General features: G+C 34.2%; 1 protein-coding gene across 6 annotated transcripts in view; it reads left to right on the plus strand.

The window, feature by feature from the left end:
• Window positions 1–23,052, plus strand: part of MEMO1 (mediator of cell motility 1) — a 105,385-nt gene that overhangs the window by 29,905 nt on the left and 52,428 nt on the right. For all 6 annotated transcript variants that reach the window (XM_072937953.1, XM_072937948.1, XM_072937947.1 and 3 more), the window contains one exon: window positions 15,223–15,304. In XM_072937953.1, the coding sequence (XP_072794054.1) occupies window positions 15,223–15,304 (82 nt within the window). The remainder of the gene's footprint in view (window positions 1–15,222; window positions 15,305–23,052) is intronic.

Consider the following 23,052-nt stretch of genomic DNA (forward strand, 5'->3'; position numbering starts at 1 on the left):
CATTGAGTATGATGTTAGTTGTGGGTTTTCTCATAAATGCCCTTTCATTAGGTCAAGGAAGTTTTCTTCTATTCTGAATCTGTTTTTATCACAAAAGGTTGTTGGATTTTGTGAAATGCTTTTTCTGCATCAATTGAGATGATCATGTGTTTTTCTTTTCTTTTATTAATCTGGTCTATTACACTGTTTTATTTTCATATAGTGAACTACCCTTGCCTTCCTGGGATAAATCCCGCTTGGTTGTGGTGTCTAATCCATGTTTCTGGATTTGGTTTGCTAGTATTTTGACATCTATATTCACAAGGGATATTGGTTTATGGTTTTCTTTTCTTGTGATATCTGTGTCTGACTTTGTTATCAGAGTAGTGCTGCCTTATAAAATGAGTTAGACAGTGTAATCTACTCCTCTGTTTCTTGGATGAGTTTGAGAAGGGTTGGCATTAATTATACTTGAAGTGTTTGATAGAACTCACCAGTGAAGCCATGAGTAGGCTTTTCTTTGTTGGCAGGTTTCGATTGTTGTCTTGGTTTCTTGTTATATGTATGTTCAGATTTTGTATTCTTGAGTCAGTTCTGATAGTTTGTGTTTCTAGGTATTTATCCATTTCATCTAGTTTATCTAATTTGTTGGCATGCAGTTGCTCACAGTATTCTTATAATCCTTTTCATTTTTTAAAGGTCATTAGTATTGTCTTTTTTAATTTTTTTTTTAAAAATTGAAGTACAGTTACAATGTGTCAATTTCTGGTGTACAGCACAATGTTGTGCATATACATATACATATATTGATTTTCATATTCTTGTAAATTGGTTTTTAAATAGAGCTTTGCATTTTTTCTTGCCTTGGTATGTTTCTAACATACCTCTGTTTATATAACATGCTTCAAAAGATGGAGGACTAGGAAACAAGTGAGAAGTATAGCGTCCAAAAGTGTCTGGGTATTGTCTTCACTTATACATCAATTCCAATAGAGTTGGGTTCATCAAACTCCCAGACCACATCCCCGCTACATCAGTTAGAGAAACATTTGAGTGAAAGATTACTAACAAGAAAATGTATCACAGGTCTAATTTTGTGTAGTGCTAAACTAGCTTGTGCCTTTCTGAATCTTGTGGTGTAAGGTTTATTTGATGCAATTTTATATTTTTGAATCTTCCCTGTGCTTGCTTTTAGCTGTCCTTCAAAATAAAAATTTATACTTTCATACATTTTCCTGCATAAATATACCTGAGTTATGTTTATACCCAAGAAAGAAGGGTCTACAATCTTGCTAATTTAAGAGTACTCTCACCCTTTGCAGGATATATTATTGGCAGCCATATGAACATATTAATGTATAAATTAAGAATCTGGAAATGTGGGAAAGTCAGAATTTTAATGTGGATTTGTTAAACTCTTCTGGTTTAGTTAGTGACTATATGAAATAACTCTCATCCTTTAGTGTTGTTTCAGAAAAAATGGGACAAAGTGGTCAGCAGTGCTAATAGGAGGTGTTTTGCATGTGCATCTGCAGTGTTTTTTACTTGATCCCAGTGAGAATGATAGTGTATTTTGAGTGTGACTGAGAACTATGTTATTTGGTCAGGAAAGATGTTAAGAGATAGTTGCCTCAAGACTCATTAGGAAACTGGGCTGTGTGACAATGTCTAACATTGAATGAGTATTTAATAAATGTTTGGTTAAATGGATGGATCAGTAAAAACAAACTTAACTATAGAACTAAAACACGAAAGAGGCTGAGATTAACTAAGCTAATGTTAGCTCTTTAAAACAAGCTACATTTTCAAATATAGTAATAGGACTACTATACTGAATGTAAAAGTGTTGCGAGGGCCAGGAAGAGAATTATTCCTCTTCTTGGAGAGAGAGCTGTTGAAAATTGTGAAAAAGAAAAACCTGTGTTTATTACAAAGGTAATTCAGGTGCATTATAGGAAATTGAGAAAATATAAATATGAAGCTGAAATAAAGCATCTGTGATCCTAAAATAACTTTTCTTAGCTTTTTGTCTATGCCTGTCTATAAAAATGGGGTCATTATGTGTGTGTGTGTGCGCGCGCGTGCGTGTATAAAGAGACAGAGAGAGCACGCGCTTTGTAGCCTGTTGTATTCCCTTAACCATAAATCTTATAACAAGTACAACTTTCGGTTGAAATGCTGGGGATTAGGAATCCTGCTGGAAGATTTCCTGTGTAATTAATAGTCTTAAATGGCTAACTGGATGTACTGATTAGCTTTTCCTATATGAGATAGATGGTATTGAATTTTTATAGCATTTATCTAAAGTAAACATTAGTAAATATTAATAAAAATGTCATGCATGTCTGATCAAATCAAATTATTTTTACATTTTTAGTAGTTTAACAACCAGTATTTCTCCACTTTTTTTAGTTCAAAATTTAAAATGTTATTATGAATGAACCAGGAGGACTCTAGCATATTCTAGATTATGAGAGAGAGTTGAAAACGGAATGGAAATGTCCTGTTCAGAGAGAAAATGTATTTACTATCTAAAATTCTATCTAGTATGGACAACATTGACAATAAAATTAGGTTGAAAACAAAAAAACACAAATAGAGATTAAATTGTGAAATAAAACACTCAGTTTATATGTTAGGAATTTTGGAGGAAGCATAGTGTTTGGAATGTAAGAATATGAAGTAAAGGGTAGTTCTGTAATCAAGGAGATAAGAAGTGAAAGAGAAGGAAGCCTCCTTTGTAATTAATCTGAGGCACTTGGAGGATTTATGGTGCTATAGTTTGGTCCACTAACAGAACAGAAACCAATGACCACAAGGTTTGCTTCCAAGAGATGGAAATCTGCTGATATTGTTAGGGTAGCAGGCAGTGTAAGATGAAGAGACTTGCATGTCAGGAGATCAGCATGAGAGTTCTGAGCAGAGTTGGTGATCCCAGAGTAAAAGCTGTTTGCAGTTAGCCCTGCCCGGGTATAGGCAGCCCTGGGCCCCCTTCTTGTTAATTGAAGCCACACAACTCAAGTCTACAGATGCATCCTATTGCCCAGTGGGGCAGAATCAGATACTTGACAAGACAAGATACCTGACAAGACGAGATACCTGGAACTGTTTAAATGAGGTGAGGTGGTTTCATGGGTTGGCTGAGGGGAAGCTATTTAAGGTTTATAGGAAGAAATAAAATAATTGTCAATGAAGTGCTTTTATTTGTCGGGTTTAAGCTTGATACTTTCTTGTATACTCTGATTTAGGCTTTTTTAGTTAAGCTTTCGTGGGGGTGGGGGAGTCAGTTCTGAAGTTTTATTAAGCACATCAGTGATGCTCTTGAATGTGGCTTTTGTACCAGAGATTGAGGCACACAGGGAAGACTCCTGAATCTTGGTTGGTAATTATGAGTTTGGTTCCTGTTATCTAATCATCCTGGTCAATCCCTCATTCTTCTGAGGCCTCAGATGACTCTCCAAGATAATATTTGAGAATAGAGGTCAGAACAATAATTTCATAATAACTATTTTGGGAACATACATAAACAGCAAACCAGAATTTTAAAACCTTCTGCTAAACACTAACACACATTAAAAAAATCAAGTTTTAGTAAGGAATTATATTTCTATTAAAAGTAGTTACTATTGATTGCCAGATGACTGGGATCTATTAATATTAACATCTCTTTACATGGCAGTTTAATTTAGTGAAATTGTGCTGATAACTACAGAACAACTTAGTATTCATTATTGTTTCCGTCTTCCTTTATAGAATGAAGTCCTGCGTTGTCCTATGTTTATACATACCTTTCTTCCCATTGTAAAAATACTTAGTTACTAAAAGAAGGATTAGAATGTATAGAGATGACCAAAATAAGAAACAAGTAGCCATAATTTGACAACCAGAAATAACTGCTGACAAAAATATTGGTTTTATATTGTTGACTAAGTTAGGTTGTTTTGCCTAAATACAATATTCTTTCCAAAGATTTTTAACTTAAATTTTTAATGAGTTTTAACTAAAACAGTATAAGTGAGATCCCTGAAGTGCATGTGCAGCTAGCAGCAAGTGGCTTAGCTTTCTTTGGGATAGGAGTATCAGGCCTAGTTACTGTTGTTGTTGTTGCTTTGGTTTTTTTTTTTTTAAATGGAAGTATAGTTGATTTATAGTACTGTGTTAGTTTTAATGGTGAACAAGTATGAGAGAAAAAGATTGTTAAGTACCGTACTTTACTCGAAAGAAGGGGGTCTGTTGGGAACTTTAATGATAAATCACCAAATCACCAGTAGTAGTAACTAACATGGCTTGGTGATTGGTAAGTTTATTAAAGTAAGTCTCCACTTAAGCAAGACACAGGAGTGTATTTTTTATAAACTGGGAATATAATGTATAAACTGGCAATGAAGGGATGATATTAGAAGAGGAGCTAACTGCGCATGGAGTAGAACATCCCTGCAGTTCAGAGGCAGACCAGCATTGCCATTTATTAGCTGTATGAACTTGAGGAGACTTTGTTTTTTAAATTTCTTTGTAAGCTGGAGATAATAACTGTATCACATGATTACTATGACAGTTAACCAAGAAGAACATTTTTAAGGAACTCAGTACTGTGCCTGTCACATTGTAGGTATGCTGTAAATTCTGGTTTTTCTGTCCTAGTTTGCACTTCTTTCTTCCATATTATTGCCTCCTTTTAAATTGAACATCAAGTATATCTAAAGTAGCTGAAAACTGTGTGCTTTTGTTACCTGCTTCATGGTATTTGCTTAACATATTTTTTCTTTGTTGAAATAAAAAAATTTGGTCTGGTCTTTTTCTGAACTTACCAGATGACAGTTACTGATGTTCAAATTGAGGTTTACTTTTCATTCTGAATTACTTTAAACCAAAGTAACTTTGGTTGTTATATCCCCATTTATTATAATTATTGATTATTAATCACACATGTTTTATATTATATTTTATTTATCATCAGGGTAGAATATAATCATGTTCATGCTTGTATTCTGCTGCAGCAAACAAGATTGTTAGAAAGACTATAATTAATAAATGTTTAAAAGTTGCTTTTATGTCCTTAGATGAAAGCTATGCTACCATTACGAAATTCTACTATATTTAACTATCACTCTCCTTTTTAACTTGAAATATTGGCTTGAGTTCTATAGAACTAGCTATAGGATTGTTAACTTGTAATACATGTTTAATGTGAATGTGTGGAGAAAATCTTAGAAACTGTTTATCTTCCAAACAATGCACTCTCAGATTCACATTGTTTGCTATCTATTTGGGTAAAATTCCAAAAGCATACCTGAGTGTTGACTTTCCCATGACATTAGTAGAAGGTTTTCTTTGTTGGGAGGTATAAAAATATGATTGCTATTGCCTAAGGTTATATTTCATAAAGTGAGTGCATTGATGTATATGAGGCATTGGAGACTCCGAATTGGGAAGCCTAGAGATGATGAAAAAGGAGGCAGTAATAGCTGCTTTCAGTTATTCTTGGAGTGGTTTTTATTTGATGTCTCCGTTTTCTTGTAACTCATCTTGTTTATAATTACTGTAAATGCAAATTTTACCCCCAACCTCTGAAAACTAATTGCTCTAATGTTACTGATTTCTCATAATCACCAAATACATTGATTGGTATTTTTTCTATTCTCATCATGCTCATTCAATATAGATCATTGGATTCTGCTTAATCTTCTTGAAGATCTTACCCCTTTGCCTTCCTTGTACTGTATTTTCCACTCTATCTCTTGGGCTGCACCTCTTTTCCATCCCTCATTGTCTCGACTTCTTACTTATATACCCCAGTGTCTGTATTCTTTAAGACTCAAATTTTTAAAGTTAGTGTTGTCATCCTCTGTCTGTGCACACTCAGGTGGTTCCTATCCATTCTCTTGTCTTTTGCCACCTTAATTAAGTAACTCTGAAATCTGTTTCTGTCCTTAATCCTATTTTGTCTGCACTTTATACTCTTATTCTTTACCAGTTGGATATCTGTACCTAGTTGCTTAATTATCTTCTGTTACTTTCAGTGTGTTCAAGTGAAAGTCTTCATCTTGGAACAAACTTTATGAGCCTTAATTCTGTCACTGGTAGTGGTACTATCACTTGTCTAGCTCTGAAGTTTCGTCAACATTCTTTCATTTACATCCCTCCAGTTTATTTAGGCACAGAGTTCTGTATTCTAATTTTGCTGAACACAATTTGGGAAATGCTGGCTTGTAGAATTAAAGTTGGCTGAGTGGTTATCTGTCTATCCATTGAACTGGCCTAAGTGTAGAGGTTTTGGGGAGGGAATTTTTATTTCTTTAATAGTTTGTGTGTGCGTGTGTGTGTGTGTGTGTGTGTGTGTGTGTGGTGACTGTGGTTTAAAAGAAAGTGCCAGTGGCGTTTTCTAAGGTCTTTTAAAGGTGCTAGTGCCTGAGCATGGCTGAGGCTCTCAGAATTTTTCTAGTATGATCTCCTGGGAATGGGAGAGGTTCTCCTTGGGTTTAAACCCAAGTATTCTTCAATCTGGGCAGTTTTTACACTAACACATTTGTTTCAGTGTTTGGCAGTTTAGCGAAAACAGTTCAAAGGGATATGGAAAGGGTTTGGCAGAGTGGAAGTACACAATATACCTCAGCTTCCATGTTTAACCATGTCCCTTAGTTTCCAAACTTAGATTTTCCCCTAAATTATCAATCTCAGAACTCCTTGGAAAGCCTTTTATCTTGATAGCTGTTAGGATCGACTTTTTCTTTTCTGCATGTCTGATACCTGGCATGCCCATCTCTCAGTCTACATTAGGTGTGTTTTCTTGGCTAGTTATCAAGGAAGAACTTGCTGAGATTCTTTTGTTTGCATCTTATGGTTGCAAAATCAAAAACATAATTCTTTAGATGGATGAGCTGGCACATGCAGTACCAACGCTTAGTGAAAGAAGGAAACAGGCCTCAAACATGCCACAACAAAAGTACAAAAATGAAAATTGCATTAGATTATAGTTAATTACTTCATAAAGCATTCTGATTTCTCTAGGTTGTCTGTTACACGATTGCTGAAGAAGTTAGTGAAGAATACCTCGAGTCCTTGATAGAACCCCCCCAAATATTGAAAGGATTATATTTTGTTCAATGAGGAAGAATTATAAAGAAAGATATTAATAAAGAATTTAATGTTCTCTTTTCTGGATCATTCTTTTCTAGAATGTTTCTGCATTCTCTGATTCTATCTACCAGAAATTCAGTGATGGATATTACACCTTTATGGAAGGGAAGTAAAAGGGAGAAATCCCTTCCTGGTAACAGGGAAGTCTTGTTAGATTGTTCCATATGTATCCCAGTACTCTAGTATATATTTTATTAATCAAATAGCAGTTCTCAGCAGCTTGGTTTTACTTGTTTTAACCTAGATTATTGACGTAGGTATTGTCTTAGGTTTAATGGTGATTTGTTGTTTGTTGGGTTTAGTTTTTATAGGCTTTCTTTCCATGTCAATAATGTCATTAAACCTATGTCTGCAGCATCATGGTATTTTAGGACTGCACCATCTTTTTTTACACTTAGTGTTTGGATAGGTAGTACATGTGCATGGTGCAAAATACAAAAGATACCAACAGTATACAGTGAAAAGTAAAGTTTTCCTCTACTCTTAGTTTCCTTGTCAGGATGGAACTATTATTAATTTCTTTTGTGTTTGTCCAGAGGAATTCTACATAAATACAAACCAGCACGTAGTCATATATAATATATATGCATACCCCAAAATGGCAACAAACTGTATCTTCTGTACCATGCTTACTTTTTCCCCTCAATTAAGAATTCTTCCATAGAGTGTCATAAAATTTTGCCTCATTGTTTTCTAGTTGCTGAAATTCTATTTTATGGATCTACCATAATTTGTTTAACTAATTTCTTCTTTGCTGGATGCTTAGATTGTTTCAAATCTTTGGTTATATCAGTTTACATATATGTACTCATATTACATGTTACATTTGACGTAGTCCACTGGGCCTGATCCACTTTTTTTGATCAAACTCTGCAAGTGAAAACTCTTAGAGAAGAAAAAAAAAAATCTGTATTACATAGAATAGGGTGAAAATGTGGTAATGTCTACAAATCTGTTTTGTGGTAAAAATATATGAAAAGTGAAAATTCTAATTTTTTATCCTAAATGTTTATTTTTTATTTTGTTTTGTTTTTTAATTGAAGTATAGTCAGTTTACCATGTTGTGTCAATTTCTGGTGTACAGCATAATGCTTCAGTCATACATGTATTAAACTTTCATTTTTTAGCAATTGCCTGAGAAGTAGTTCCTTGTGTGAGAAGTGTTATCCTATTCCTGATTCTTTCCAATAAGGCAAACTTGTTTTATTTTTCCACAAATTATGTTTTTGGATTTGGTACCAAATTATCCAGATTCGCTAGTATCAGCTGACTGGTTGTAACCCAAAGAAACATTAAAAAAAAGTTAGCTGCAATTGGAAGAAAATAATGATTCCTGGTTAGATAAGTATTGTGGACCCAACTTTAAGTTTGGGCCACTTTAGGTTGTTGCTTTTTGTGCCCCAGATTCATCTCTCCCCACTAGAGTACTTGAACCCTGTATTAGAGGATAAATATGGTGTATCTTCTTGAAGCCTCTATTTAAACTGCAAATAGGAGCATGGGAGTTTAGAAATTACTACAGATACTGTATTGTCATTTAGTCTATTGCATTCCTATGAATTTTTGTACTGAAACAGAAGATTTAAAAGAACTGAGTTTGTTTATCACCCAGTTTCTTCCTTCCCTCTTTTTTTTTCTTTCTTGCAAAATAATTTTTTAAAATTGAAATATGGTCAGTTTATAATATGTCAATTTCTGATGTACAGCATAATGTTTCAGTCATACATAAACCTACATATATTTGTTTTCATATTCTTTTTCATTATAGGTTACTACAAGATACTGAATACAGTTCCTTGTGCTATACAGAAGAAACTTGTTTATCTATTTTATATATAATAGTATTTGCAAATCTATCCCCTCCTCACCCATTTTCTTTGAATCTGAGTTCCTTTTCCTTTGTCATTAGGGTTATTTGAGGAAAAGCAGAAGAGGCATTGGTTGAAGTGAGAGGCTCAAAAGACTTAAAAATAAACTTAATGTAAATTTTAAGAACCAGTGGATTACTTATGGCTTCAGAGTAGTTGGGAGGTAAAAATTCTGCATTTACATATTGCTGACTTAAAGATGATGTGATTTGTTTATGTATTGAAAATCTTTACTTATAATCCATCCAAAAGTCTATTAGCTGCATTGATCCGTATATTCATTCATGTAACATGTGCCCATGAACTCCTTTATGGCAGTGGCCTCATGTTTTAGTGTGTATCACAGTCACCTGGAGAGCTTGTTAAAAGCTTGTTAAAAACTCCAGGTTTCCATCCCTAGAGATTGTGATGACCTAACAATCTCTTTTTAAAATAAACACATCAGATGATTCTGGTCTGTAGACTACTTTTTGACTATTATAGGAAAAAGATTATGATTGCTAAAAGGTTGACAAATCATACCCCATTAGTTAAAAAGATTTAGTGGCAGGAGAATATAAGATTCTTCAGAATTGTGAGTAATTTAAAATAGTAGCATAATATAGCGTAATAGAGTTGGTTATGAAATTGACTTGTCTACTGTAAAGGCCAATAGATAGTAGTTGTTTGCTAAACATTAGTAATGGATAACTTATGACTGGCACTAATACTCATCATGTTGCTATTCCATGGTCTAAATAGAAAATACGTATCTTAAAAGTCAAAATACATTTCTCTTAGACATTAAAATTGCTTTGATTGAAGAAATAGAATATTTTGAAATGCCAAATATAATTGAGATCAGGCATTAAATTTTCATTTTTATCAAACAAGGGATGAATTAAACTACTTAACCTTTTAAAATATTATTTTGAGAGTGGTAAGGGTGTGGTGAAATAGGCATTGTTCATGCATGGTGCAATTTTGGATAACATTTTGAATATATGTATTGAAATCTTAAAAAGATTTATATTTATTTACATAGTAATTCCATTTCTGAGAATCTCAAAAGGAGATAACTTAAACTATGGGGATAGAGATACATATTACAGAATTATTTTATAGTACCACAAAAAATTGGAAAGAGCCTAAACATCTTATATTAATGTGTAAGGAAACAGTGATCCATTTACACAAGTAAATATTATGTAGTCATAAAATATCTTTAAAAAATTTATGATAAAGGGGAATGCTATAATGTTATGTAGATAAGAGCAGGTTACAGAATTGTGTATTAAGAGAATGAAATTTGGAAAATACTAATTTTGGTCATTTTTGTAATTGTGGAATTGTTTTTCCCCCTTAATATGCATTCCCCCAATTTTCTGTACTGAGCGTATTTTTTTAATAATGAAAAAGTAGCAAGCCAAAATCAATGTCTTGATCTTAAAAAAGAGTTTAGGTAAGATGCTATAGCCAGGCACTCTCAAGGGATTTAGTGGCATTAATTAATAGGGATAGAGAATTTGTTCATAAACAAAGAATAGGAGTAGGAATAGAGACTCCAAATTAATAGACTGTTTAAGGGATCAATACTAAACCTATTTTCAGATTATAGTTTTGTAAATGACCTGGAGGGAGAAATAGACTGTGATCCTCCAAATCTGCAGCCTTTTTAGTTATGAAATGCCAATGGAGTTGGTATTAATTATATGAAAATTTTGAGAGACTTGTATACAAAGTGGATGGAAAAGTAGCAATGATTTCCAGTTGGTCAATATGAGTTGGTTGGTACGCACTAACGACTGCTCGTTTGGATAGTTAGTTGCACCTATGATTTGTATTCTGAACTACAGAATTTAGTCAGAAATACAAATAAGTTCTTATAATGTTTAAATAAATCAGTGGGTAATAAGGAAGTCAAGACATTTGCATTTGGCCTAACACTTTGAGGTTTGTATCAAGGAGAACAATAGTGTTCTTCACAGCAAGGTTTTTTGTTTGTTTGGTTTAATGCAGTATTGCTCTGGATGGGTTTTGGGTCATATTCAGTGTGACAATTCTTGTGTTCTTGTGTTCCCAAGGGCATATTATTTTCTTTGTAGGGAGTCTTGTCATAGATACATAAGAACAAACAGCATCCCTTGAGATGTATTTAAAATAAGGCACTTAGTTTTATAAATAGCATAGCAATAAATTCCAAGTATGTAGTCACAGTATGGCATCAATAATGAGAGAAAGGATTTATGGAGAACTGAAATGTTATTTTTTTAGATTAAATGAGATTATTATAGTTGGTAAGCCTTCTCAGAAACACTGTTCATTGCAGTGAAATGTGGTTCCCAAAAGCTGGTCTTCAACAAAATTTTTCACTGTTCTGCTTTGAAATAAATGTCAGAACATTGTGATGAGTGTGGTTTCATAGTACTGCTATATTTCTTCAATTTTAAAATGTACATTTCCCCACATTTGAACATTTCTGAAATTGAGATGTGTTTTTACAATCAGTGGCATCTTAAAATCGTTGTCAGTTGTGAAATAGTTGTAACTGCCTTTATATACTTGAACTCAATAATTAATCCTGCTAGTATAGTTAGACAGTAGCAACCCATTGATGTTTCAGTTAACATACCATTTAAGGACCATTTATGGAAGAGGTGACCATGCCTGGGTTGTCTTCTGAAACCTGTAAGTTGCATCTTCTGGTGATATCTTTTCATAAGATCAGGAAAGGTATGGCATCAAGACTTGGGCATTATGTGTCAGTTGCTTGGAGAGACCCAAGGCGATAGGATTAAGGTACAATGAAGGTATCACTTAAAGAAGATAATTAAAACAGTTGTAGCAGTTGGTTATTCTTTACCTTACCTATATGAAATAGTTTGACCAACACTGGAAGGCTTCTCCAACCAAAAATGTCTTTCCTACTGGGTTGTCCTGGTGTCTGAAATTTTCATCTTTTAGCCATTCATTGGATTTAGGGTGTTGACAGTTTTAAGTGCCATGATATCAGGTATCACTCTTTTGTATTGCTATAACTCCAGCATCCCTCCCATTTCCTGGCAAATAAGTAGCTGTCCCATAAATATTTATTCAGTTAACAAATGAAAGGAAATTAAAACATGATTGGTCATAGTTAACCTTATGATGTCACAGCTTATAAAATAACTAGTAGAAAATGAAGCTGTATGGTAATTGAAACACAGCTCAGATAAAATTCTAGGAAAGGTAAGTGATAGAACTAGAATGGAGAATGATTTTCAGACTTTTTGAAGAGTATTCTTTCCCCTTTTTAATGAACCCACTTCATGTCAGAAAGTACAGAATATTGTGCAGGACCGGAGTTGTTCTTTATAACATGTTGATTGATAAAATACATGATTAAAAAAGGTGAAGGAAATTTCACCAGTTCTTTTAAATGAATATGAATTTCTTAGTCTGTAATTGATCATATGTTTTTCTAGACAGTTATTTTATCTCTAGGTAAAGTTCAGTATGCATATAAATTTGTGGAGTCCTTGGGGTCTCAGGCCCTTTTTTGCTTGGCAGCCGTTGATCTGGACTTGATACTTGAGTGTGGTTTGTAGGCCAGCAAACATTGCTGTCACCTGGGGAGCATATTAGAAATGCGGGATCTCAGGCCCTGCTCCAGACCTCCAGAATCATAACTAGCATCTACTAAGAAAGAAAACAACTTTATTTTTGAATAAGCATTAAGTTAGAATATGATGCATGCCACCTGCAATAAGCATAAATTATAAATAGTGTTCAAGTAAGAGGACTTAATAGCAACATTTGTCACACACAGTTCATCCTGAATTCCCTTGGTAATTGAGGTGATCATATGTATTAGTTAATTGGTTTATCCAAAGGAAAAATAAACATATTTTTATGACAGGCGGCAGTTTTGCAACTTACGGCTGGCCCTCTGAAGTTAGGCTCCTAACCTCCCACAGAAACTGGCATGAAGGAGTGCTGTCTCCCTTGTTGATCCACATTTCAGAGATGGCTGTGGGTCTTTGAGAAAGGTGGTCCCGGGTTACTGGTTAGAGGCTTTTTTTTTTTAGCTTTTAAAAAGATATACATACATTTCAAAGAGAAAGAATTTACAATTACAAATTTTGTAAAGAAAATGCTAAGAAAAGTGTGTGTAGGATGTCTCCTCTCTTATTGTTTATAGGGAGAATTAAATCTCTTATTTTTATTTGCCCTTAAACTGATGAGTAACTTGATCCTGCTGCTTCAGTAGGCAGTTTATCAGTGTTCTAGTAAAATTGAAGATGTGCGTAATCTATGATCCAGCACTTTTACTTTTAGATAGATTCCAGAGAAGCTCTTTAACACATGTTCATGAGAGACTTGAAGCATTGTATAATAACAGTGAAGCATTGGAAACAACCATAATGTCTGTAAACCAGAGAATGAGTGGATAAATTTGGGTATACTCATACATTACAGTACTATACAGCATTGATAATGAGTAAATTAGAGCTACATCTATCAATATGAATTTTTAAAAATAATATGACTAAAACAAGTTGCAGAAGAACATGTATAGTATATTTATATAACATGTAAAAACATACAGAATAAAATAATTTTATCTGTGATTATATATATTAGTAAATGTACAATGCAGCAATGAGCACCAGAATCAGAAAGTGGTTACCTTGGTTACCTTAGGTGGGAGGTACATAATCAGGAAGGGATTCAACTGTATCTTTAATAATTTATTTCTTAATAAAGGAAAATCTTAAGTAAATAAGAATGTTAAGATAATTTATTTGAGCAGTCAATCCATGGGTGTTTGCTATATTATTATCTAGATTCTTTTGTAATGTTTAAATATTTTATGATTAAAAGTTTTAAAAGAGAGAGAGCCAGAGAAAAGGGGGCCAGAGAAATGGGTGATAGCTGGGGGGATATCAGTTTGCTAGTATTGCATATTTGCAGGCTAATGGTAATGATCTACTAAAAAGGGCCAAGTTAGTGCAGGAGACTGGACAGTTGTAAGACCAGAGTCCTTTAGTAAGAAAAACAAAGTGGGATCCAGTACAGAATCAATTTGTTTGGCTTTTGATAGGAGCAACAACAATTTGTTGAAACAGGAGGGAAAGCAGAATAAGTGGTAGGAAGGGGAAGTAGTTCTCTTCTGAATTTATGGTGACTAACGTTCAGGTTTGCCTGGAACTGAGGTTTTCCAGGATGCAGGACTTTCAGTGCTAAAACTGGGAATGTCCTGAGCAAACCAGGATGGTTGGCCATTCTACTTCTGCTTGTTTTTCCTTGACGAACTGAAAAACATGATCTTCTCCTAGGGTAGGAAGGGGATATGGTTTAAGGTAAAAGGACAAGCTATATGAAGTAGTTCTCTGTCTTAAAGATAGGGGACCAAATTCACTAGGTTGCTGTGGTATGATTTTTGAGCTTTGTTTATTAAGGGTCCACTGAAATTTTATGGGTATAATTTCAAAGTTCATATGGCTATGTTTCTTTACAGTCTCATTCAGCTGTTTAGGTGGAGGTGCTATATTAAGTGGAAGGTTGGTTTTAACAATGATTGGACTGTGACTGAGGAAGAGGAGCAATGGAGGGAGGCCATAGACAAGGGAATGATTATAGTGATAGACTGTTGCATCTTAGGATGGGGATAAGAAGTGAAGAAGAGAGGATTAAGGACAGTTGGAAAAATGACTCCAACAAATTTCTAGAAGTGAACTGGAATGATAGGAAGTGAAGATGGTGGGATGCTTGAAATTGAGATTTTTAAGGTGGCGTCATTACTCATTATTGATTTGATGATGGGAATAGGGGGCTGGAATGAATGGAAGAAAAGGTCATTGGCGTGTGAATGATCACTCCATGGATGTGATTTTAATGATTAAGGCAGATTTTGGTGCTCTAAATAATATTCACTCAGTTATTTTCTTTTCATATGCTAATAGTTTACTGTTTCTTATTTTGTTTAATCATTGCCTCAAATTGTAGATTGTATCGTTCTCAAATGAAGACAGTTGTAAATATATAAGTAAATGGACAAAAGGAGATTTTGTTTAATCATTACTTGTCCTTATCATATGGCATGCTAGTAGAAACTTTGTAGTTGGTTAAGTTTTAAACATTAACATCCAAAATGATGGTCCACTGCCCATTAAGCTATTTTGGTCACAAATACTTTCAACGAGGACTTCATGGCATGTATGGTTAACTGTACTACATTGCTTTGCCAACTCCAGTTTTCCTCCTTCTCTTTTTATAGGACCGCAGCTGAATGCACAGCTTGAAGGTTGGCTTTCACAAGTACAATCTACAAAAAGACCTGCTAGAGCCATTATTGCACCGTAAGTTTTAAGGGTCTTTACACATGATCTTTTGTATGTTAATTATTAATAAAGAATGAATATGTATAGATTGAGCTAAAAATTAAAAATCACATGCTTTGTTGAACTGAAGAAATCATATTCATTAAATGTCATTCCTGTGGTCTTCACTTTAACTCAGGGATAAAGGAATTGGCCACTTCATTTTCTCAGATGTAGTAATTTCAAAATTTATTTTTGGTAATAAAACTGATTTTTAAAGCAGAGAGCTATTTATGTTAGGTAAGCTTTGTGATTTCAGTGGTATTTGGTACAAGTGAATAAGTTCTATTTTAAATATTAAAAATATATACTTTAATCACATAATTTTTAACTTATAATGAAAAAGATGCGTTAAGCATAATATGGTGCAAAATGGAGTAGCAACCAGATTTTGGGGGGAGGGGTTTTTTTTTATGAAGAAAATCTGACTATTTTGTCTTTCTGTACAGAAGGCTTTTTTAAACTGCAAGCTAGCAAACATACAGTTAATTATGTTTCTGTATATGATATGAATTCAGTTAATTTTGACCTGGTAAATGTTGGAGTTTGTGCTATTTCTCTCACAGCAACATATTTTATGTGACTTCTGTTGAGTTAAAATTGGTACTCTGATAAATAGTAAACAGTGAATATAATAATAGCAACCACTTATTAAACAATATGAGAATTAAATGAGTAAATGTAAAGAGCTTGCATTAATGTTTGGCACATGGTAAGTATTCCCTAAATGTTAGGTATTTCATATGCCAAACATTTTGTTAAATATTCTCTATGATCTAACTTGATCTCATGTAATAGACACAGGATGCTGACCAAAGTACTTAAAAACTATGTGACATACAAGTTATTTAATCTCTTGTGCCTTTGTCTCATTGATAAAATTGGAATAATAATAGTACCTCCATATAGTTTTTTTGATGATTAAATGAGCTGATCTGTATAAAACTTTTAGCATAATGACTTGCTGTTTATTTAGTCATTCAGCAAACATCTTCCAGTTTAAATGCCAGATACTCTTCTTTGTGCTGCTTTTTGAGTAAATCAAAATTGCTGCTCTCATAGTACATTTTACTCTCATGGTTGCATTTCAGTACTTGGGAAAGACAGACCATAAACAAATAATTCTATTCTGTGTCAAGTGCTGATGGGTGCTAAGAAAAATAAAGCAGATAAAGAGAACTGAGAGTTACAGGATGGGTTGGGAGTTGGTAGTTTGTGTAGGATAGTAAGAAAGGTCTCCGTGATAAGGTAACATTTGAGCCTAAATGATGAGAGAAGTTATGCAGATACCCAGGGAAAGAGGGTTTCAGGCTGAGGAACAACAAGGACAAAGGCCCTGGGGCAGGGTATGCTCAGTGTGTCTGAGGAAAAGTAAGGAGGCCAGTGTAGCTGGGGTGCCTGTGTGGGGAAGAGTAGTGGATGAGATAGGCAGCAGGGGCTAGATCACACAGAGGCTTTATAGGAGATCAGACAAACTTTGTTTTTTATTCCAAGGGATATGATTAGTGAGAAGTTTTGAGCAGAAAAGTGACACAATCTAACTTAGGTTTGACAAGGATTATTCTTGCTGTATGGACTTTCTGTTTTGTGGGAGCAAGGAGTCCAATTTGGAGGCTTATTATAGTAGTAAAGAAAAGAGAGTGACATAATGGCTTTGACTGGGGGCTAGTGGTAGAGGTGATAAGAAGCAGTGTACTGGATATATTTCGAAGGTAGGACTGATAAAATGGAAGAAGAGTCCAGGATGACTTTTTTAAGTTTTAGCTTATGGAAGTGTAAGGATGAAATTGCTTTTATACTAGTTAAAGGAAAAAGCATGATTGGAGGTGGGGCGTGGATTTGAAGTGTGTATATAGAACCTAAGGTTTTATTTTGTTAATGTTGAGATGCCTATTAGGTATCTAAGTGGGGATTTCTAATGGGTGTCTAGATATATGAATCTGGAGTACAGGGATGAAGGGCCAGGCTCTTTTGGTGTATCACACTTACACAGGTAAGTGTGTAACTTATCACACATGAAGTCTAAAAAGACTGGTTGCCTAGGGAGTAAAATAGAGAAGAAATTCAGAAACTAAGTGCTTAGGAAAGCCAACTTTGTTTAGAGGTCAGGGTGAAGATGAGTATTTGTAAAAGAGATTCTGAAGAAAGACCAGTGAGGAAGGATGAAAACCAAGAATGAGTGATGTCTCTGGGAGGCAAAAGCATGAAAACATGTCAGGTAGGAGAAAATGATCATCACTTGTGTTAGAACCTGTCAATAGGTCAAATCAGTTGAGGACTGATAACTGGATACTGTGGAGATTACTGGTTATTTTAATAAGAACAATTTCTGTGGAGTGATGGCGATGAAAGCATAACTGGAGTGGGTTCAAGAAAGAATCAAGGAAGGAAATGAAGACATAGTTTTTTTTAGGAACTTTGATATAAATCAAGGAAATAGGTCAATGGGAATATGGATTCAGGTGAGAATTTTTATTTGGGGTGGGAGATACTGAAGTGTTTATAATGTTGATGACATGATTCAGTAGAGAAAGAAAAACTGATGCAGGGATAAGATAGAAAGTTTGTATAAGTGAGATCGATTGGGGGAGAAACAATGGAGTAATAATCATCTCTTTATAGTATGTCATGAGGTAATTCTATTGTCATTCCCATTACTTTGCTAGTATTTGACTATTATGGAGTACTACCTTGCTAGTTAAAACTTGTTCTAAATGTGGGAGCTGAGCTGAATCAACATATAATTAAATTGAAGTTAGTTATTCATAACAAAGTAGCTAGCCTTGTTTCCTTCTTGTAGTTAGTTTTAAACTGAAATCATTGGAAATGGCCTGGGGAATGAAATGTTTAAGCCTAAGTTATAGATATATTGATTTGTAAAATATTTCCAGTTACCTTAGGTTTTAAAATGATTTTTGAAAATAATTTGGCTTTGATATGCATGTTTCTGCTGTTTAGTGACTTTGTAGTTATTTTTATGCATATATAGGCAATTTCTACTTTGATAATATATGATAACTTTAAGTATAGTCAAGTTCATCTTTTTATATGGTTTCCAGAGATAAGTATTTTCTTTTCCAGAGTTCCTTTTTTTTTTTTGAGGTAGAAGAGCAACAGCAAATATTTTATTGTTATGTAAGCGCAGAAGGGTCTTTGTAAGGACATACTTACATAAACCTTAAAATTTTAAGACTTCTATTTATATTTCAAATAAAAAATATACTTTAAGTTTTATAAATTCTAGCTCATTGGGACCACCTTTTCTTAGATTCTGCCTTCACAGGAATAAAGCATATTAGGGAAACTTAAAAAAAAATTAGAACCTAGATAGCATACTTTTGAAAATGCTTAAACAGATTGCTCTTTTTTTTTTAATACTGATGTAGATTAAATAGAGTAATTTCATTAAAGAATAAATATTGACCCATAAACCAACTGTTTGATCAATCTTAATTCTAAACAGTCACATTTGGGGGAGGGATTGAAAAGAATTGAACTTGACTAAAACATATCCTTTGGTTGAATTTAGAATTACCTTACTTTCCTTGAGGCACAGGAGATAGTATGTGGCCCAGGGATATAAACTGAAATGATCTTATGAGCTAGGAGTTCCAAAAGCCTTCCTACCATGATTGCCAGACACCTTGATGCCAAAATTGTTGTTTACCTTGCAGTATTCAGGAATTTCTCAGCAAACCTTAGAATGGAGCTGTACAGGTGTGCATCACTTAAGAAACCTCTTATTAAATATAAACAGTTAATTGTGGAGGGGGCTTAATTTACATGACAAAGTTGTTTTTGTTTTTGTTTTTGTTTTTGTTTTTGTTTTTGTTTTTGTTTTTGTTTTTGTTTTTGTTTTAATGAAGGTACTAGGGATTAAACCCAGGACCTTGTGCAGGCTAAGTATGCGCTCTGTCACTGAGCTATATGTACTCCCAAAGTTACTTTTTTATTATAAAGCACAGACTATGAATACTGAAGCAACCCCCTCCCCCCCCATTCATACATTTGAAATAGAGTCTAATTTGTTAGTGGTTAATCTCGTAGACATAGTATGGAATAAGGATACTTTCACTTTTTATTGTGTATCCTTTTTTATTGTTTGACTTTTTTACTGTGTGCATGTGTTACTTTTAATACAAAAACTAGTTAAAAAAATTTAAAAGCTAAGAAACATTTATATAGAAAGTCAGTTTGTATATAGTGAAGCATTCCTGCAGAGCTCTACCAGTGCATATCACAAGACAATGAATCTTCATAAATTATGTAGTTAATTTAAGTTACTGGAGATGTGCTACTTATTTCTCATCCTTGTCTATATTAAACAGTAGGTTATTCACGGCAATATCTCAAATCCTGTATATTCTAGCAGTAAAAAAAAAAACTTGATATGCAACAGTGTGGTTAGTTTATTCTTACTTAACTTTTGTTTTTCACTAAACGTTCTTTATTGAGCACTGTTGAAACTTGTGGATTATGATTTAACTATAATTTTATAGAAGGCAAAATCAAAGTACTTAATGGCTCACTTTCTACTACTTTTATTTTTCATTTTATTAACTCAATATTTAGAATTTAAAATGTATGATTCTGAAGTTGGAAATCATTGAATAAAATTTAGCAATTTATAAATGCAGTTATTTTCTTTTATTTGACTTTTTAGCTCATAATATTGTTGACTTTATTTGTGAGATTCCATTTTGTAAAAATAAACCTGGACTTTTTGATATAATCATCTGCTAATATTTTTTATTGAAGTAGGAATCTTGAGGGGGCATCGAACAGTATCGTTGAAAGAAAAGTTTAAAAGGGTAGGTGCAGCAAAATAAAATTGACAGAGTCTATATGGAGATTGCTGCTTCTGCAAACAGTAGGGGGCAGTTGTCATTCAGGTTGGTCCTGTATATTCACAGTTGTTTTTAAAGTTAGTTTCTAGCTTTGTAGATCGAATCAACTTTAGGTTACAAACTTTTCTTATTATTGAAGGAGATCTCATTTCATCTAATCTTCTCATTTTATCTAGTCCAGTCTTTTTATTTTGCATTTTTGCTGCTATTAAGTAGAACTAGGACTTAGAGAACCTGACTTTGTTGAATTCAAGTTAAGTGTTCTTTTATTAGTCCCTGTATCCTCTGATGAAAAGCCTTTTGTAGAATGTGTGGTAGATTCTTGGTATTCACAGTTGATACTATTTACCTGCAGCCTTGAAGGTCTCAGAATGAACAAGTGAAAGTCCATGTCACATAGTGATTGGTGTTTTTCCTGACATAGGAATTTAAATTACACCACACTACTGTATGGGAAACTGTCACTTAACCAGTGAGTGATTTTGGACAGTGGCCTTGTATCCTCATTTAATTGCAGCTCTTGAGGGACACAGAAATTCTGGTAGGTTAGGAGCTGGACTTGCTGATGTAAAGGATCTGCTGTGTAGGAGTAAGGGCTGAAGCAAAAGTACTCCATGTTAAAAGAAGTATCAGCCTTAAGAGGCATGGTTTGAACCTAATGAAAAATTATAGATATTAAAGTATAATTTTATTTTGTTTTCATGAGAAGTTATATTGGGAACCAGAGTGACCTGGAACAGCTAGCAAGGATGACTTTATTAAGTATTTTAAGAACTTTTAAAAGATTGATTTGGACACACTTTTATAATGCATTTTCAGATATCTGTAGAGCTCGAAGTTTCATTGCTTTTCTGATTTATGCACAAAAGAAAACTTATTTGTTCCCTTAATGAAGCCTCTTTTATTATGAATGACTCCTTAATGGAAGCTGTTTCCACATACATGTAGAATCATATATTTTCTTAGCAAGAAAAGGGTATAGGAACAGAGGATCATTGATGAGATTTGATGATAATTACTATGACTTTGTCATTACCATATATATAGGCCAGGATAAAAGAAAGTATTAGAAATTCTCTTCTTTGACTATTATCTTGGTCCTTTCATTAAGTAGAGTTCTTCATGATGGGAGTTAAGAGGGATGGTATACTTAATGATTTTTAAAAAAAGATACTCTGTGCTATATCCTCTGTCCAAGTGAAGACTATTCATCTCTTATTACAACTATTTTGTCTTTACTTCAAGTAGACTTTTAAGCCTTCAGCTTCAGAAAGGACTGAAACCAAGAAATATGGGTTCTATTAGAAAACAAGTTGACCTCAGTTAATTGTGGGGTATTGTTTTTGTCTTTGTTTGTTTGTTTTGTTGGGGGAGGGAATTAGGTTTGTTTATTTATTTATTTATTCATTCAATCATTCATTCATTCATGCTTAGGGAAGGTACTGGGGATTGAACCCAGAACCTCACACGTATGCTAAGCTCGTGCTCTACCACTTGAGCTATATACCCTGCCTACCCTAGTTAATCGTGTTTTAAAAATTATCATCCTTCCTTATAGTCTTACCAGTAGGATACATGATTCTTAAGTAGTCTTCCAATTGTCAGGCTTGTTGCTTTTCCTGCTTTGTGGACTCTTGACTCCTTCTGTTCTTCCTTCAGAGATGTGAAGGTCTCTAACGGTGGTTAAGAGTGGGTCCTGGAGCTCTGCTGCCTGGCTTTTAAGTCCTGGAGTACCGCTATTTGTCCTTGAGCACGTGTGTTAACCTTTCTCCTTTAGTTTTTTCATCTATAAAATGAGAAAAATAATAATTCCTATCTCATAGAGTTGTCAATGAGTAATGCTTTGAGTTTTTGTAGAAGAGTGCCTGACATGCAGTAAGCACTCAGAAATGTTAGTTGTCACCACTATCATAACTGTCCTCTTCCTCTTCTTAATGCTTGGTCACTAAGATATGTCAGTTTTTCTTTTTAGACCCTAGACCATTGATTTCTCTTTTTCCACTGGCGCTGACACTGTTCTAGACTGTGATGTTACTACCTCATGCCACAATTTGCTAGAGACTTTCACTTAACACCTGCTGCCTCTAATACATCCTTTGTGCTTGTGTTTTTCAGTACTAGACTAATTCCAGTTTCATACTGTCACTCCCTTGCTCAAGAGCATACAGCAGATTTTCAGTTGTTTTATCAAGCCCAAATTCCTCTGTCCGACCCTGGCTTAATTAGCATTACTCTCTTATTCCACTCAGGCTAGTGTCGTATTTTCTCATCTACATCATATACTTGGACATTTGCTCATATTCTTCTTTCAACCTTTATGCCCTTCCTTTCTGCCTTTACCCTTCTACTTTTTATATTTCTGTTGTATCCATACTTCAAGAATCCAGTGTTTCTAAGAAGCCTCTATGGCATGTAAGAACTGAGCTTGGGTAGGAAGAGCATTGGTAAAACTGAGAGAGACTCAGACTAGAAAGACAGGTTGATTTACAGATCAGAGTATATACTGGGGTTCAGGGCCATTAAATTGAAGAAGGGCAAATAGGAACTAAGGTCTGAAAAGCAAATCTAAGATGAAGGACCAGTTTTAAGGTAAAGATTGAAAAGTGGGAGGGATGTGAAATGAATGACAACTGAGAGCAAAATGATATCGAAAATCTGAGGTGTCATTCAGGTTTGAGACAGACCAGGGAAGATCCAGATGGATCAGATGGTTTTTAAGGTCCACATGGCCAGGCAAGATAATGTATTTCTGAATTGAGATAGGGGAGCCAAGTAATATTAAGATCATATGTAAAAAATAGGTTTTAGGAATCTGAAGCAGTCAGATGGAGTCTTGGGCATTGGAAAACTGGGGACATAACTGGATAAAATAGAGCCCCT

Source organism: Vicugna pacos, chromosome 15, assembly GCF_048564905.1.
Source record: "Vicugna pacos chromosome 15, VicPac4, whole genome shotgun sequence".
Classification (NCBI taxonomy): domain Eukaryota; kingdom Metazoa; phylum Chordata; class Mammalia; order Artiodactyla; family Camelidae; genus Vicugna; species Vicugna pacos.